Source organism: Aedes aegypti, chromosome 1 (assembly GCF_002204515.2).
Source record: "Aedes aegypti strain LVP_AGWG chromosome 1, AaegL5.0 Primary Assembly, whole genome shotgun sequence".
In the NCBI taxonomy this organism is placed as follows: Eukaryota; Metazoa; Arthropoda; class Insecta; order Diptera; family Culicidae; genus Aedes; species Aedes aegypti.
In genome coordinates, this window is record NC_035107.1 from 210,339,148 (window position 1) to 210,355,607 (window position 16,460).

The following is a 16,460-nucleotide window of genomic DNA, read 5'->3' on the forward strand; positions in this document are numbered from 1 at the left end:
AGCAACTACGAATTGTACACACTAAGCTCTTACGGTGAATTTCACCGTAATCTTAACAGCTGAACAGTTTGGTGAAATAAAACACCGTAGCTTCGTCGGAATTTAACGGATTCCGGTGATTTTTTACCGAATACTGTAAAAATTTACCGTACTCCGTTAATTTATTTTACCGAACTGTTCAGCTGTTGAGATTTCACAAGAATCCGTAAAACAATTTAAGTGTGTACGGTCATCAATGCTCATGCTCATGCTCTCTGCTCCTGATTTATGAGGATAACGTGAATTTTTTAATTTGAAAGGTTTGTTTAAATTACCATTTGCTCTTATAAAGCATCATTATTATCTTGAATGACTTATTCATATCTCCGGAACCCAAATATTCGACTCAAAGAATGCATCATTATCGATTTAAGGGGACACGGGAGACCGTGTTATTTTCCCTATCTTTCGTCTCACTCTAACAATAATCATCAAAACTTTGTGGAAGCAAATCTCGAGTTTTAGTGAACCAATGAAGCTGAAAATTTATCGGGTTGTGCACTACATATATAGAATCATAGTGATACATTTTTGCATCGATATATGGAGTGGTTCTTGGGATTTGCTTCTTGAAATGGATAGGGTGATTATGATGACGTCCCGTGCGGCCTTAAGGACTTCTATTATGAGAGACTTCGACTCGACAGAGGAATTGGTGGGTTTTAACCAAGGTTTTAACGCGATTATAATAACCATGTTTCACAATTTAGGGGTTGTCCATAAATGACGTAGCATTTTAGGGAGGAGGGGGCTTCTCGAATTTGTGACGATGTGTGACGAGGGGGAGAGAGGGGTCCCAACTTGTGGACGTAGCAATTTGAATAATGTCGTTAAAAATAGTAGGAAAATTTGACAAACAGTTTTTTTTATCAAACTTCTTTGTCTGAATTTTTAAACTTAAGTTAAAAATTCAAACATTCAAAACATCAATATAATAAAATTCAAAAATTTCTAGGATTTTATGATTTTCCTGACAATCAAACAGATTTTATGAAGCTTTTAATACTTTTGTAAATTTTATATTGTATTTGTGTCCAAACTATTTTATTTATAAATTAACAAATTAAAAGTTTAATAAGTTAATTAAAAATCAATGCTTTATTGACTTGGAATATATTGTATTTTTTTCATTTATTAACAAGACATAGAATCACTTTTTTTACTTTAACTCACATTTGTTGTTGGAGCTTTATTTCGTCAAAAAAATACAATATGCTGATTTAGGTAAATATTAAAATTATTGTAGTAAAACAAGATATTTAAGTGCGTTCAATGTTACAGGAGATCTCCACTTAGTCAACTCAACAATTCGTTTTGATATATCAATGATATTGATGGAACAGCCTGGATAATAATAATCTGGATAATCTTCTCAGGGCTACCAGAATCCTCTTTTACCCTTATTTTCAGGATTTTCGTGCATTTTATTTTTTTTTAGGTTGTTTATTACAAATCAATTCCAGTATTTCTTTACAAATTCTCCCAATAAAGATACTTGAACTTATTTATCTTCAATTTGTGTAAGAATATTTCAGTTTAGGTGACGATGATTATATTTAGTTGAAATACTACTAAAGTTGATAATCAAAATCACTAATTTCAAATATTACAGTTGTTATTTTTTTCTCTATCTGTTTGCTGAATGGATTTGAATTTAGCGAATAATTACGGAGATCCTTAACAAATTAAGGTATTGTTGATCATATTCACTGAAATCTGTTTCTTAACCACGAAAAATTAAAAAAAAATCCTCTAATAAGGTACCGCGGTGCAAGTGGGTAAATGGGGTAAGTGAAAATAATTTGCATATTTTACTAAATATGTGATTAACGTTTTAAACTCATGCGTAAACCTTCGAGGCCATTCAGAACATTACGATAGGTGAGAGATTCCAGAGATTTTTCAACCATTATTGCATAACAGAGCGATAGATTGTTAACCTGTTAAATATAACTCCGTAACAAGTTGTCGGTGTGCTATCTTATTTTAATATTTTCAGCGGAAAAAAGTTGCGAAAAATAATTTTCTGTGCTGCTTCTAAGTTGTCCCCTCTGACAGTTTTAAACTGCGATGTAAAAAGTCTTTTGAATTAATTCGACATAGACCTAAAAATAACTAAATTGAAACACCGTCAATTTTCTAATCACGTGGGGCAAGTGAAAAGTATCTCATTTGATATTGAATTTGTGTTTTCTTTTTAGGTAACTATAAGTATATAAGGTGCGCAATTATCATAGAATAACAGAACGTGCTGATAATTCAAGAAACACTATACTCAAAGCGTTAAAAGCCATTATCATGGCATTTCTCTAAAACAAGATTGCCAAATATTACGATATTAATATGTGTACTTCGGACAGCCGATTAAAAGGAAGACGTTGATTGAAAAATTCCAATACAAGAGAACGCACGGAAATCTCGTGGTACACTACCCGTCATAAATACGGACTCACTGAAATAAGTATTGCAACACTCAGCTGAATAATGAATCACCCCCAAAAAGTTTAGCATCACCTCAAAACAGGTTAATTCACATTGCTATATCTCGAGATCCTTACGACTTGCAAAGAAGCGATCTTCAGCAAAGTTGTTCAGGGGATCAAGCACATCCGGAAAGCGAACAGTTTAGTTCGCGATTTTGCCGCTAGGTGGCGCTAGTGAGCATGTAAAATTGAGCATTTTGAACTAGTTCTAGCTTGTGATCCATAAGAGATAGAAAGTTCGGGTCTTCGGCAAAGTTGCTCAGGGGTTCAAGGACATCCGGAAAGCGAACAGTTTAGTTCGCGATTTTTCCGCTAGGTGGCGCTAGTGAGCATGTAAAATTGAGCATTTTGAACTAGTTCTAGCTTGTGATCCATAAGATATAGAAAGTTCGAGTCTTCGGCGAAGTTGTTAATTTTTGAAGCAAAGTTAAACGTGTTTCAGATTTGACTAGCTCCATATCCAAGAGACTCATGTCCAATTCATTTCATATTCAAGTGTTTTAGGTGAGAATCACTTCATGTGATTCATGTCTGATTCACTTCATAGTCAAGTGTTTAAGGTAATATTCACTTGTGCATGAAAAGTAATTCAGGACCGATTACATTCTTGTTCAATTTATTCTGATATGATTCGCTTTATATCCAAATGATTCATGTCATGTGACACTTCATTTTTGAATGCATGCTCACTAGCGGCAAAATCGCGAACTAAACTGATCGCTTTCCGGATGTCCTTGAACCCCTGAGCAACTTTGCCGAAGACCCGAACTTTCTATCTCTTATGGATCACAAGCTAGAACTAGTTTGAAATGTTCAATTTTGTATGCTCACTAGCGCCACCTAGCGGCAAAATCGCGAACTAAACTGTTCGCTTTCCGGATGTCCTTGAACCCCTGAGCAACTTTGCCGAAGACCCGAACTTTCTATCTCTTATGGATCACAAGCTAGAACTAGTTTGAAATGTTCAATTTTGCATGCTCACTAGCGCCACCTAGCGGCAAAATCGCGAACTAAACTGATCGCTTTCCGGATGTTCTTGAACCCCTGAGCAACTTTGCTGAAGACCCGAACTTTCTATCTCTTATGGATCACAAGCTAGAACTAGTTTGAAATGCTCAATTTCGCATGCTCACTAGCGCCACCTAGCGGCAAAATCGCGATCTAAACTGTTCGCTTTTCGGATGTCCTTGAACCCCTGAACAACTTTGCTGAAGATCGCTTCTTTGCAAGTCGTATGGATCTCGAGATATAGCAATGTGAAATTACCTGTTTTGAGGTGATGCTAAACTTTTCAGGGTGATTCAATATTCAGCTGAGTGTTGCAATACTTATTTTAGTGAGTCCGTATTTATGACGGGTAGTGTATATCTATTTAAAGCTAGTTCAAAACATAAAAAATGCGATATTGGTCTACCCACATAAGAATGTTTCGAAATACTTTATTGGAGGTTTCCGTTTGATTTCTCCCGAAGAGTTATAAGACGTCAAATCCGACTTTCTTAAAGACAAATAACGAGCGGTGAAAATTCTACAGAGCAGAAATGCAATTGCTGACCCATGATGTAAGAACTATCATTGAAAATGTTGCAGTTATAATGTTGTCGAAACATTTCAACAAACATAACAGAACAGAAGACACTTCAAGTAACAAGAATAAAATGTTCCTTGTTCACATGTTATTTATGTTATTGTTTATTGGGACGCCTTAACAAATGTTAAAGGTAATAGAAATCGTGAATATAACTGTTAGTTTTTGGATTTATTGCTCAAAACAATAACCTTTGGGGCAAGTGAAAAGTAAAGAGACGTTTTTCAAAAACTTTTTCTGTACTTTTTTCTTCAATTTTACATGAAAATCAATTTCAGCACACCGCTTATATTTGGCGGGAGTCAAGCTAAAAAATATACATGACCTCATTTGTTTTAATTTAAAGTCTCTAGAATTTGAAAAATCCCACCTATGCTAAATCCATTACCCACTTGCCCCACGGTACCTTATTTTTAAGCCGACCTTATTCCAATAATTGAGTTTTTCTAGAGCAATATTTTTTTAATCCGTTTGACGTGGTGTATGAAGTAAACTTTGTTGTATTTATTGATATTTGTACATTTTTTCAATATTATTTTAGATTCTTTAATAAATGATTACGTTATGAAGATTTGCTTGAAAAAAGTTTCTTAAAGATCAACTTCTGATTCGCATCGATGCGATAATACCATCTCGTTTATTTACACTCAATCTATTAAAGCTTCGTACCTAAATGTTTACGTATATAGTTACAAATTCTTTCGGACATGCCTTCATATGTCTAGTAACAGCAGTAGTGTTCTAGAACTCTAAGATGTAGTATCCCAGTTGGAACGCAAAATATATAAGAGGACTCCTGTCATATCGCCTACAATTTATCGTTTCATGTCAGCTTTTTACCATTGATTTCACCGCCATTTCTTACCCCTTTCATTTTGAATGTTGATTTTTAATTTGATTCCTTTTCTTTTCATCTCTTTTTATGTTGTATGAATGTACCACCTACTCTCTTTTCGGTTCTGAATATGTTTGTCCCGCCAACTTCTCCACACATGCGAACGCTCTCTATCAATGTTAAAACCAAAATCGCTCACCTCGATGTTGTCGCCAAAAATAAAAAAAAAAAAACACTAACTATATGCGAAAATTGATGATGTGCGTTGAACAACTGCCCAGCGGAACTGTGGACCATCGGGCAGGACGAGTTCTGCGAAAACGGGACCGACCATAGAGAGCATGACGACAGTCGCTACCAGTTACCGGTTTTTACCTTCTTTGACGACGGTGACGACAGCGAATCCAGCCAGGCACGATTCCCAAGCGACACCGATCTGCCAACGTACGGTAGCATTTTCCATTCGTCGGAGAAGGAGCATTTCAAACCCAGCGTTCCCAGCAGGAACCTGATCCATCCGGCCATGCGGCGAACGAAACTTGCCCCGAAAGATGCAATCGTCACGCGGAGCAAATCCTTCCAGGACCAAAGCAATAGCATTCCAATGCGGCTGAAAATGCTGCCATTCCTGCGGGTGAAGGATAGACCAAGCAAGGCTCCAAGCCTTTCTAGACGTTCTCCACTGTGTGACGAATCGTCCAACGTGTCGTCCTGCGGATGTCCTTCGCCTATGCTATCGACGCTCAAAGTAGATTCACCAATGATGACGTCAGCATCAACCTCAGCGACGGCATCCGCGATTACAATTCCCAACGAGGAAATCATCAGTTCGGGCGGAGTGGGTTGGCAAAGGTCCAGAAGCAACGGTCAGCCCCGAGAGGGGTTGGGGACTATCAGCAGCAACAACAGTGACAACCCCATAAAGGAGGGGAACGGGGTGGTGTGCCGAAAGGATACTGGCGAACGGCGGGTACTTTCCTACGGTGACGTCAGTAGTTTTGTGTTCATCGATGAGGACATCGACAACGGTGGCGGTTACGGTTACGACTGTGGCCACGGAGATGCTATGGCGGGTTCTCCACCTGAGCTTGACGACGAAGACGGTAGTGGAGTGGTCGCGGCCAGTGATTCGTGTGCTAAATTAAACGCTCGAGGAAGTGATGCTTCCGAGGTGGTGGTGGTGATGGCGGCGGAGAAGACGGGTAAGGTGGCAGATGCTGGAAGCGATAAGGAAAATCGTCGGCGAGGTCATTTGCTGGGTAGAATCTATCGTCGAATGCGCAAATGCTCGATGGGATGGAGCAAAACGGGACATCGGAGAGGTGATTTGTTTTTCTTTATGTTACTTTTTTTCCTGTTCGATATTTTTTTTTGGTTGATCGGATGGTTTGGCTTTTAGTAGTTACAAAACTTTTAGAAAGACAATCGCTTTAGTGCATGTGTTAGGGATCTTTAAAATATTATGTAACGCAAAATTTGCCATTTTAAGACCCCCTCCCTCCCCCGCAACAGCTTTTGTACGCCAAATTTTAAACTTTTGTATGGACCGTAACATTACGGAATACCAAGGCCCCTCTCTCCCGCTGCTGTATTACGCAATAATTGAATGATCCCTTACTAACCCATTTTTTTCAATAACAATTCTCCTATGCTAGCATGAAAATTTTTACAGCTTGAAGCAAGGTTGAAAGTAGGTGTTGACAATAAAGAATGAAACAGTGGTTTGATTTGAATGATTATGGTCAACGTTGAAACAAAAACATACAGTAGTTCAATTTCACATTCGTACAGGTCGCTGTTTTTACATCATGTTTGTTATAAACTATTGAATGATAGATTAAATTTAAAATATTTTATCAATAATGGAGGTCATAGTTGTCATCTATTTTTCTACAATTAAAAAATGATTCCATTTGCATTCTGATTGGATGATGGAAAAGTATTGCATGTGTGTCTAGAATTGACCCAATTTGATATTTATACACCTAACAAAATTTAACACATTTCGAACTAAACTTTAAAGCTCTATTTGATAGCTCAAGTTTTTCATTACGTTGCACAATGGTTGATTTTAGATTTATGATGTAATCAGAGAAGTTTTTCATAATGGAATTTTGTATATTCTTATAAAACAGTTGAATAAACTTATTAAGGTTTTGGTTTTGAACCAAATTTTTTTTATTTGCCGAATACACTTTTGATTTAACTCTTCATTTCAGCTCGGTAAATTGATTCTGCAAGGTTTAAAGAAGGGTGGACCCGAAAAATCAGTTATTTTAGTCTAACTTTTTTGTTTCCAGTTTTCCGTGAATGTGATCTTTACAATAGTTGTAGACGAAGTAATAACACATATTTTTGCTGAACTTTGTGAGTTTCTTATTCTTGTCATTTTACAGTTATAAGCAAATTTAGGTGGCTAGGGATAACAATAATTTGTAAGAAAGGGATAGGACAATGGGATCATTCCGTTGGCTTCAGCAACGTTCGGTTATGACTTGTTTGCTTTGTAACGATACAAAAAGAGGGGACACAAGGTGGAGAAGTAAACCGAAAAGACGGGGGAATCAAACAATGATGTTAGTTTGTTTCAAAAAATCGTACATAAGCTTCAAGGGTACTACCTTAGCCGAATGGTTAGAATCCGTGGCTACAAAACAAAGCCATGCTGAAGGTGTCTGGGTTCGATTCCCGGTCGGTCCAGGATCTTTTCGTAATGGAAATTTGTTTGACTTCCCTGGGCATACAGTATCATCATAGACCTGTTTTTTACAAGGGGGGAATCTGCAAACAGATCTCCTGAGAAGGTAACTCAGGGGATGACGCACCAACGACGACCCGCTAAAACCAGCCCATGCAGTGTACTTGAGCAATTCTTTTTGAACTCCACTCCACTGCCCATGCATTAAAGTCACCAGCTATTACTACTGGCTTCCGATTAGCTAGTTCGGCTATCATCCTGTCGACCATGTGGGAAAATTCCTCAATCGACCATCTTGTGGGCGCGTAACAACTGCAATAGAATACGCCGTTGATGTTTGCTATCGCAAAACCGTCATTTGAGATAGAAACTACTTCTTGGATTGGGTATCGTCCTGTCGTCTTTATAGCTTCTAGCTGTTGAGACCTATCCGTAACCCATTTCCCGTTGTTGGCTAGTATGCGGTATGGGTCCGACAGTAACACCACGTCAGTCTTGGTTTCCGAGACTGACTACCAAAGCAGCTGCTGGGCTGCATCACAATGGTTCAAGTTTAACTGTGTTACTCCGGTTTTGGCAGCTTTGATACTCCGCTTGTGCCAGGACATATGGGTCCGCCCGTTAAGTGTCTGTTGTCTGCTCTGTCGACACATATTAGGCAGCGTCCATTTATTACGTAACGCCAAAAATTTGAAATTTTTGACCCCCTCCCCCCCTCCGTAACGCTTTTTGTATGGAAAATTTGTAATTTTTGTATGGGCCGTAACGCTTGAGCCTACTCTCCCCTCCCCCTAGAGCGTTACGTAAGTAAGCAGCCTGATCGCCGCCACCTGGGTGCCCTGCGGGCCCTGTCTAAGGTGGATGGCCTTACTGGCTACGTCGCTGTCACACTGCTCTTTGAGGGCAGCCGAGACCTCTGCTGCATCGGTGACCTCATCAAGATTTTTTTACACTGGAGAGTCTTGTGGCAGTTGCTTATAGACTGCACCCTTTTCCTTGGCGTCCTTCTTTAAGAGGATCATTTCACCAATCCTAGTCCGCCTTATGCTCCGCACATCTGCGCCCAATTGCGATAACTTCTGCGTGCTTATTTCGCTTCCTCCGTTTTAATAACGAGGGCTTCGCCTAAATTCCTACGTTTCGCTGTTTTCGGTTTCCTCTGTTTTTTCTTATTTCCAACTCGAATCCACGGGTTGTTGTTGTCTTGCACCCGTGGTTCCTGAGGATGCACTGTCTGGTTCGGGTTATCCCGTGGCTCCTTTTTCTTGGCTTTCTTGACTTTAGGCTTGGTGTTTCCGCTCTGGAAGACGGCCGCTTAGGTCGCTTTTCCCAAGCAACCATACGCCTTTTCGCCACGTATTCAACCTCGGAAGGTCCCATTTTTCGCATCGCGTATCGAATAATATCATCAGATATATTCGCGTTGCGTGTCTAGGAAAACACTTCAGTCTGATACGACTTAGTGTCTCCTTCGCCTTCTACCGTGCCAAGTTGTGCCTTGGCTTTCTCGTAGTCCTGCTTTGCAGCTAGGACTGATTGTCGCAATATCAGTAGACTTGTTTTCAAGTCTTTGCTGATATTGCTTTTGCTCTTAACAAACTTGATGATGACATCAAGTTGCTCAGCAGCTACCTGCATTTTAGGGAGGTATTCCCTATTGCGAACCATGGCCTCGATTAGTCCCGGGCCATCGGTCACCTCACATGTTGCACTGGAGCGGCCAGTGCCTGCCGTCGTCACAGTCTTTAAGCTTTTGCTCACACTGAACAGTGAAAACATTTTCACTTAAGTTGATGTTGGTCGCCTACTTCCTTGGCGGGAACCTTAGCCGATTACTGATGGGTCCAGAAGCCTCTCCTTCACATTCCGCTACTTGTTTGTTTTGGTTGATCATCTCTTATGGGTCCCCCTAAGAGCCGCTATCCAACTCATGATCCCATGATTATCTATGCAAGCCATGCTAGGGTTGACATAGTCCTTTATGGGGTACTTTGTTCAGAGCCGGATCGGTGCAGGTCAGGTAATGGCATCTGAGCCTACTCCCGCCCAGTTGGAACGACCAGGCGACGGATTTGGAACGTACCCTAAGGCATGCCACTGTTTAAAGGGACGGGGGCAGCCTGCGCCATTAGCCCACTCGCCGTTTCGGGCCAGTGTCGCCCGACCCTACTAAGGGAGTAGAATGTCGCCGCTGTCAGCCTCTAAGCATAGGGAAGGTGTACCGGTATTCGCCATGTACCAGTTATTGGCCACCCCAGATTTTATACCGTTTTACTAGATATATGGTTGCCAATTGTTTAGTGTTCGCTAAATTGCTTTAAGATGATACGGAAACATTCTTGGGAACCGCAAAATTTTTCTCTGAAAATAATAGAAAAAAATCATTTTCCTTAAAATGTTTGCTCCTTTGCATCTTTTTTTCGCCACCTGTTCCTGATTCGCCACCCTCCATAAGAAATCAACGTAAGTGGCGAATTCAGGAGCGAAATTAAAATCGTGACGAATACTGGTGCAAGTGGTCCGGTATTCGTTACCACCATTTTTAATACAAAAACAAAGTTTATGATTAGTTTTTATATTTTCCCTGCTGAGCATGGAGTGAAAGCTTTCGTTTGATGTATTGACAGTAACCGAAGGTCTTTTGATTCATAAATAAACAATATTTTTCCTTAGGGTGGCCAAAACTGGTACACTTACCCTATTATCCAGTACATATAGCGTTACTTGTCCTTAGTCGTGCGCTGCCAGTATACATAATTGGAGCCGTAATGCGTTGGTCCCAATGTGCTCGAAGCACTCCTACATTCGTCCCTGCTGCCCCGGTAGATCTTACCTCGTAACGCACCACGTAAAGGTGATCTACCAGCGTTGACGTTGAGCCTGAAGAGTACTGTTTAAGGTGAAACATCTCGAAATCCAAAGATGGCCGTCACAATGGCCAACTTGTGACCCTACTCGCGTTTTCAAAGGCACAAAACTGGAGAAATAATAGGCAAACTTTCCTGATCTTCTTATTTTAAGCTTTCTACTAGTGCACAAAGCCAAAATAAAAACTATAAAGGTACATCCCTATGGGGTTGTACGAACTGGTGACGTAGGACCACGATGGTTAATTTAACTGAATTTGATGTCGTTCGTGTTGCTCGTTTTGACTTCATACTGTTTTCAGTGCTCGAAACTTTCGTAAATATTTATGCATATAACGATTTGCAGCCAAGTGTACGTTTAATCATGTCCCAAATATACATTATCTTTATCCGATTGCCATGGTTAAACGAAGAATCCCCAACGCAAGTGTAGAAATTTGTGTAAGTTCTCTGCTTATAAGACGAACCAGTTGAATGTTTCGTGGTGTGGATGGCACACATCAGCAACAAGTATTAGATCACATGGCTCAAGTCGAAATCTGGAAACTTAGCTTAAGTTTGAAATCTTGAGCTATACCACAAGCCGGACGCTCGATTTGTCTAATAATAGTAGTAATGATGCCTAACGGGCTTGATTTTTGACTGCACCACAGATGAGTTTATCACGAGCCGAAATCTCATAAACCAGATGCTGATCAACAGCTCAGCAGGCTTCTGTCTACGAGGTGCTCCTCGCTAAGCAGGTTCGGAGGAGCTCTTACCAGCTCGAAAGCGAAAATGGAATGAAACCGAATCCGGCGAAGGAAGCATGCTTGTAACCCTTAGATTATCAGATGATGCTCCTCCCATTCGTGCTCTTCTCTTCTAGTCGACCAATCTGGAAAATGGTTACCGTTAAGTCACCAGTCACCGTGCGGCCTCCATTCACCGTGCACATATACAAATTCCTACAGAATATTCATACAATTTTCACAAATTATTTTTTGTCAGCAACATAATATAAAACTGATGAAATGAAGTAGTTTTTGTCACAAAGCATTTTGAAAAACCTAGTTTATATAGTAAAAATCATGTGAATTTTGTTTGATAATAAAATTTTTCAACACTCTTAGTAGAAACACCAAAAATTCACATTTTTCATTATAACGATGGAGTTTTTCTTAAATGCACGGTGAATGGTAGCTTGACGGTATGTGCCAATAATGTGTTGGGCTTAGAATTACTTGAAAATTGCGAAAAATGATAATGTGTGAGAAATTGATCAAACATGAATAGTGGGAATGCTTGACATTTACTAAATATTCTCTAGTAAGCTATTGATGATCAATAGTGTTCTTTAGTATGACGGTGAATTTCTGATTGATGGGTGCCAAAATGATGAAAATTGTTCAATCAGAATTTCTCTTGACAACTATCCTAAATATGTCGCAATTTTGTTACAAGTGATTATTTTCATAATCGAAATGCTCCCATAAAATATGGCAAATCAAAGACACTGTTGGAAATGCCACTCTAGTTTTCAATCGTTGTGAAATGTTGAGCACTCACCCCGACGGCACAGCAGCAGCGTCCAAGAATAGTCTCAAATTGTCGTGCCATCAATTATTCATGACAAATTAAATTTTGTACGAAACTGTGAGATTGATTGAGGAATATAAGATGTAATAAGGTCGGAAATATTATTCTTTCAACTCTTTTCCACAAATTTGATGGCCCTGACAAGGGCCGATGGCTTTCTTAGCCTCGATGCGGTCACAGATAAATAGCACTGCGGGATTGATCCGACCGGACACCGACGCTCGATTCGCTGCTCTTTTCTTTTCGGATCAGCAACTCTGGGTTCTTCTGGTATGTGGCTCCTAACGGGCTTGCTTCTTGACCACCGATCACCAGACGCTGGATCGCTAGCTTGAAGGTCAGCAGATGCGGACGTCGCTACACGGTTCGTGACGTGGATGGCGCACAACAGAAACGGGTTGTGGATTTCCTGGAACAAGTCGAAATCCAGAAACGATGCTCACTCTTGAAATCTTGAGCGATTTCACCCATCCGACGCTCAATTAGCAGCATCTCATCGGATCAGCAACTCTGGGGGCTTCTGGTTTCTGATTCCTAACGGGCTTGCTTCTTGACCACCGATCACGAGTCGAAATCTGGGAGCGCGGATAAATTTGCGGCGGCGATGACGATGGCTTGGACCCTTCTCCGAGCGGTAGTAGTTCGCCGCTCGGAGAAGCGCCCAAGCCATCGTCATCGCCGCCGCAAATCAATCTTGCGTCTTCCTCTTCCGACGACACAAATTGGACTGTGACGCGGGTGCAAACGCAAATCGAGAATGACTCGCCCGTTCGTGTTCACAGTCCGACTGCAAAAAGAAGACTGAGGGAAGAAGCAGGGACCCGTTTGCTTTTATAGTGGGAAGCGATACCGTCGAAAAATGCTCGAACGTGATTGGTTGGATAAGAAAGGGGTCGACATTTATCAAATTTTCAATAGTTAAACAACAAAATTCACTTATCGGATATATTACTTACGATGCGTAGATACATTTCTGATCGAATGATACTAAAATCGTAATAATTGGTTCATAAACATCTGAGTTATTAACGTTAAAAATCTCCCCTAATTTCGTTACATGTCTCATTTTCCGTACTTTTAAAGTGCACCTCAATATAGAAAACAAAGACGTAGTCCTACGTCAAAAGCCGCACTGTTGTCGGATGCTTTCTTCACGAGATTTGTGCCTTTGAAGTGCTAGTTCAATCTTAGAAGTTGATTCCAAACTGTTTCACCTTAAAATTAAGGCAGACAAAAACTGATATTCTTCCATCGGAGAAAATATAGGTACCAACCAATTCCTCACTTTCAGAGATCGCTTCAGCAACCAGTCGATATGCTTCGTAAGGTCGTATGCGAAATCGATCTGATTTGTCCGACATGAGTTATTGGTGACTGAAATTTTAATAGGCAGGTGATCACTACCATGGAGATCCTGAATTACTTTCCACGTGAATTCGAACAGATTGAGAAGTCTAACATACTTGAGGGATCTGGAGGTTTTATTCGTGTTGCTTGATGTAGTCGCACAGATCATATATTAATGTTGTGTGAATGTCATCTCTCGGCTACCCCCAGGCTGTACCTGTACCGTGAGAATTAAAATCTCCTAGGATCAACCATGACACAGGCTTCGCATATAGCCGTTAGGTCTCTCCGAGACATTCTTGCATTTGGCGGTATGTGTACACTGGCTATGCTGAGACTTTTGCCTCGGGCTGTAAAATGACATGCAACTACTTCAATGACTGTCATCGAGGGAAAGTCGATTCTGTAAAAGGAGTGGAGCAATTTTGTTCGCCTGGTCGCGATCACTGACTGTGACTCGCAACTTACAACAACTAGTTGAGTTTATCTTGAGGATACATCGCAACGATTTTGCCTGATCCCTTTCAATTTAAAGTTTGTTCAATGGTTTTCCGTTCGCTTTGGGCCGATAGAAAAACAGATAGGGGCCCCTAGATGCGGATGGGTAAGCTTTATGGTCAGAGGGCGCCGCACAGTGCTTCGAACGTATGGCACTTGGGGACAAAAGTCATAACTGGATGTTTTATGCGGTTTTGCCCTACGATGTCGAGGAGGAACTCGTTATACACAAAAAAAACTCATTATTGGCATGACTGACACATATTACATCGGTAATGGCATAAGTGGCTTATACATCAAATTTTACATTTGACACCAGAACAGTGCTCGCTTTGAAATAAATGTTCGAAATAAAAATGCATCATTTGATGTCTTCTTCAACTTCCTTTTGAATTTTCAGAACAGCTTCAGTATCTTCTTTGATGAACATAAACTTGACTGACCTGCAGTAAAAAGTCGATCCTGGATGTGGGTTTGACCAGAGGGTTTGATTTCCCTTTGTTTCGATTATTTTCAACGGAACCATTGCGACAGTCAGCATACTTTCATCCGATTTACCTGCTTCCAAAAATGTTTGTTTGTACATGCTGTATCCTGAACTTCCATCAAAGCCCCACTTGCAAACCAGTTTTACTGCAGTTGAAGCTTCCAACGAGATATCCTTCATGATACTGGAGCATGAGCTGTTGTAGATCGACCGTAGCAGATGTTTCTGTTGCAGAAATCGGTTTCGGAATTATTTTTTGTTTCTCTCGCCTTAGCGCATAAAGGCTAGGAAGCATGTTCGGATGAAATTCGTTTAAAGTGTTTCGAAGCAAATTGTACTTTCGTTCTGACAGATCTAAATCGACGTACAAAGCTAATGCCTGTGCTGCAGTCATGACCTGTACTTGATCCCCACTCGAAGAATTTGATACATTGGCAGCGAACGCTAGCTCTTCAGGTGCATTATTGTTGATAAGATCTGCAACACGTCGCTTTTTGGTTTTTCTTGAACATGCATTGAACGGTTTGAGAGGCCTTCCCTTGCCAGCCTGCGCAGCCGAACTGGAAAACTCTGAATCGATGATCTCTGAATGATTGCGCGGAAGCTCAACTGGCTTTGCTAACCAGTCGGAGTTTTGCTTCACGAAAATTTTGTAAGACCTTCCACATTTAGCCCACTTTTGGTTTATTTTGCAACAATAAAATTTGCAAAACGTCTTTAGCTCGTGCTCAAATATCTTGGAGAAAGAATCAGTGCCATAGCAACTGTACATGAAATTCAGAACATCATTTTTTCGATTGGGTGGAGCGGCAGAAAACCACAGCTCGAAACAATCTCTATTGGTGATTGTGGCAGCATAACCTAAAAATCATAAGATGACATACAATCGGCAAATATATGCAGCTGGAATCACTTCCAGAATTTAAAAAATACTTCAAATTTTATTTTAAAGTGGATTTCAGAAAGGTACTTTGAGGTACTTTTTTGTATGAGCAAAAAGAAGATAGGTGTTTTAATTTTCTTCTCCATAAAAAACTTATAGCTCAGAAGCAACTTTTTCTACAATTGGTAAAATATATCACAGGAAATGAAATGGAATGACTCTTACTTACTTGTTTCAACACGGTCCATAGCGATTTTCACTTTGAAAATATAATTAAGGTGGGAATAAAGCGAATTGAACAGGGATTGGATTGACACGAAAACAATTAATAATATAGAACGATGAAACAACTTGCCAACACGTGGTGTTTTGGTTTGTTTTGAAAAGCGCACGAACTTTCTAGTATCTGTACTACACACTCAAAACATATGTTTACATCATGGCCTACTTGATTCGGTCGAATATGAAAGTTGATTTTTCTACTTTTGTCCAAGGGACGAAGCACTGTGCGCCGGGATCGAAGAGGAACCAGAAAAAGTCATTACGCAACTGAAATCAGTTGAGACATGGCTATTACGATACTGCATAATTCAATGCAGGAAAGTAGGCCGTTTCATGACAGATTGGCGTGATGAAAAACAGCCTATTACGATGAGAGATTGTAAAAATGGAATACTACTATTGTGCATTTTATGACAGTATGGAAAGAAACTAAAATTTCTAAAAAATACTCAGCTTCTGAAAGAAACTCAAAAGTGCTTATTGGAGCCTGACATTTTTTACAGCTAATAGCGCGCATTGGGTGAAAAGTTATAAAATAGTTCTCGCTCATCCCCCATTCCGATGAAGCCAGTCTACATGCTGCCTTGGTTTTCCTCCTATGCGCCTTTCAGATGTTCATCGTAGTGCTACTTCCACCTTTCAATCGCCTCACGGCCGTCCGTCGAAATACCTCCATTATATTTGTTTTTTTTTTTTTGCAGGATTCTTGCAGTAATCTGTTCAATAATACGTCCCCGAATGTTCACAGGAGTATTTTTGAAAACCCCTCTAAAAATTGCTCTAGGCAATACACTTGAGATTTTTTCAGGATTTAATGTAAGATTTGATACAGGGATTTGTTCAAAAATATTGTCCAACGAGTTTGACCACAGACA

At 40.2% G+C, this 16,460-nt stretch overlaps 1 protein-coding gene across 5 annotated transcripts in view; it reads left to right on the forward strand.

The window, feature by feature from the left end:
• LOC110681517 (diacylglycerol kinase theta) overlaps positions 1–16,460 on the forward strand; it is a 134,423-nt gene that overhangs the window by 67,930 nt on the left and 50,033 nt on the right. For 3 of the 5 annotated variants that reach the window (XM_021857451.1, XM_021857452.1, XM_021857453.1), the window contains exon 5: positions 5,227–6,267. The exons of the other annotated variants lie outside the window; for them this stretch is intronic. In XM_021857451.1, coding sequence (XP_021713143.1) covers positions 5,227–6,267 — 1,041 coding nt within the window. The remainder of the gene's footprint in view (positions 1–5,226; positions 6,268–16,460) is intronic. 5 annotated transcript variants of the gene reach the window in all.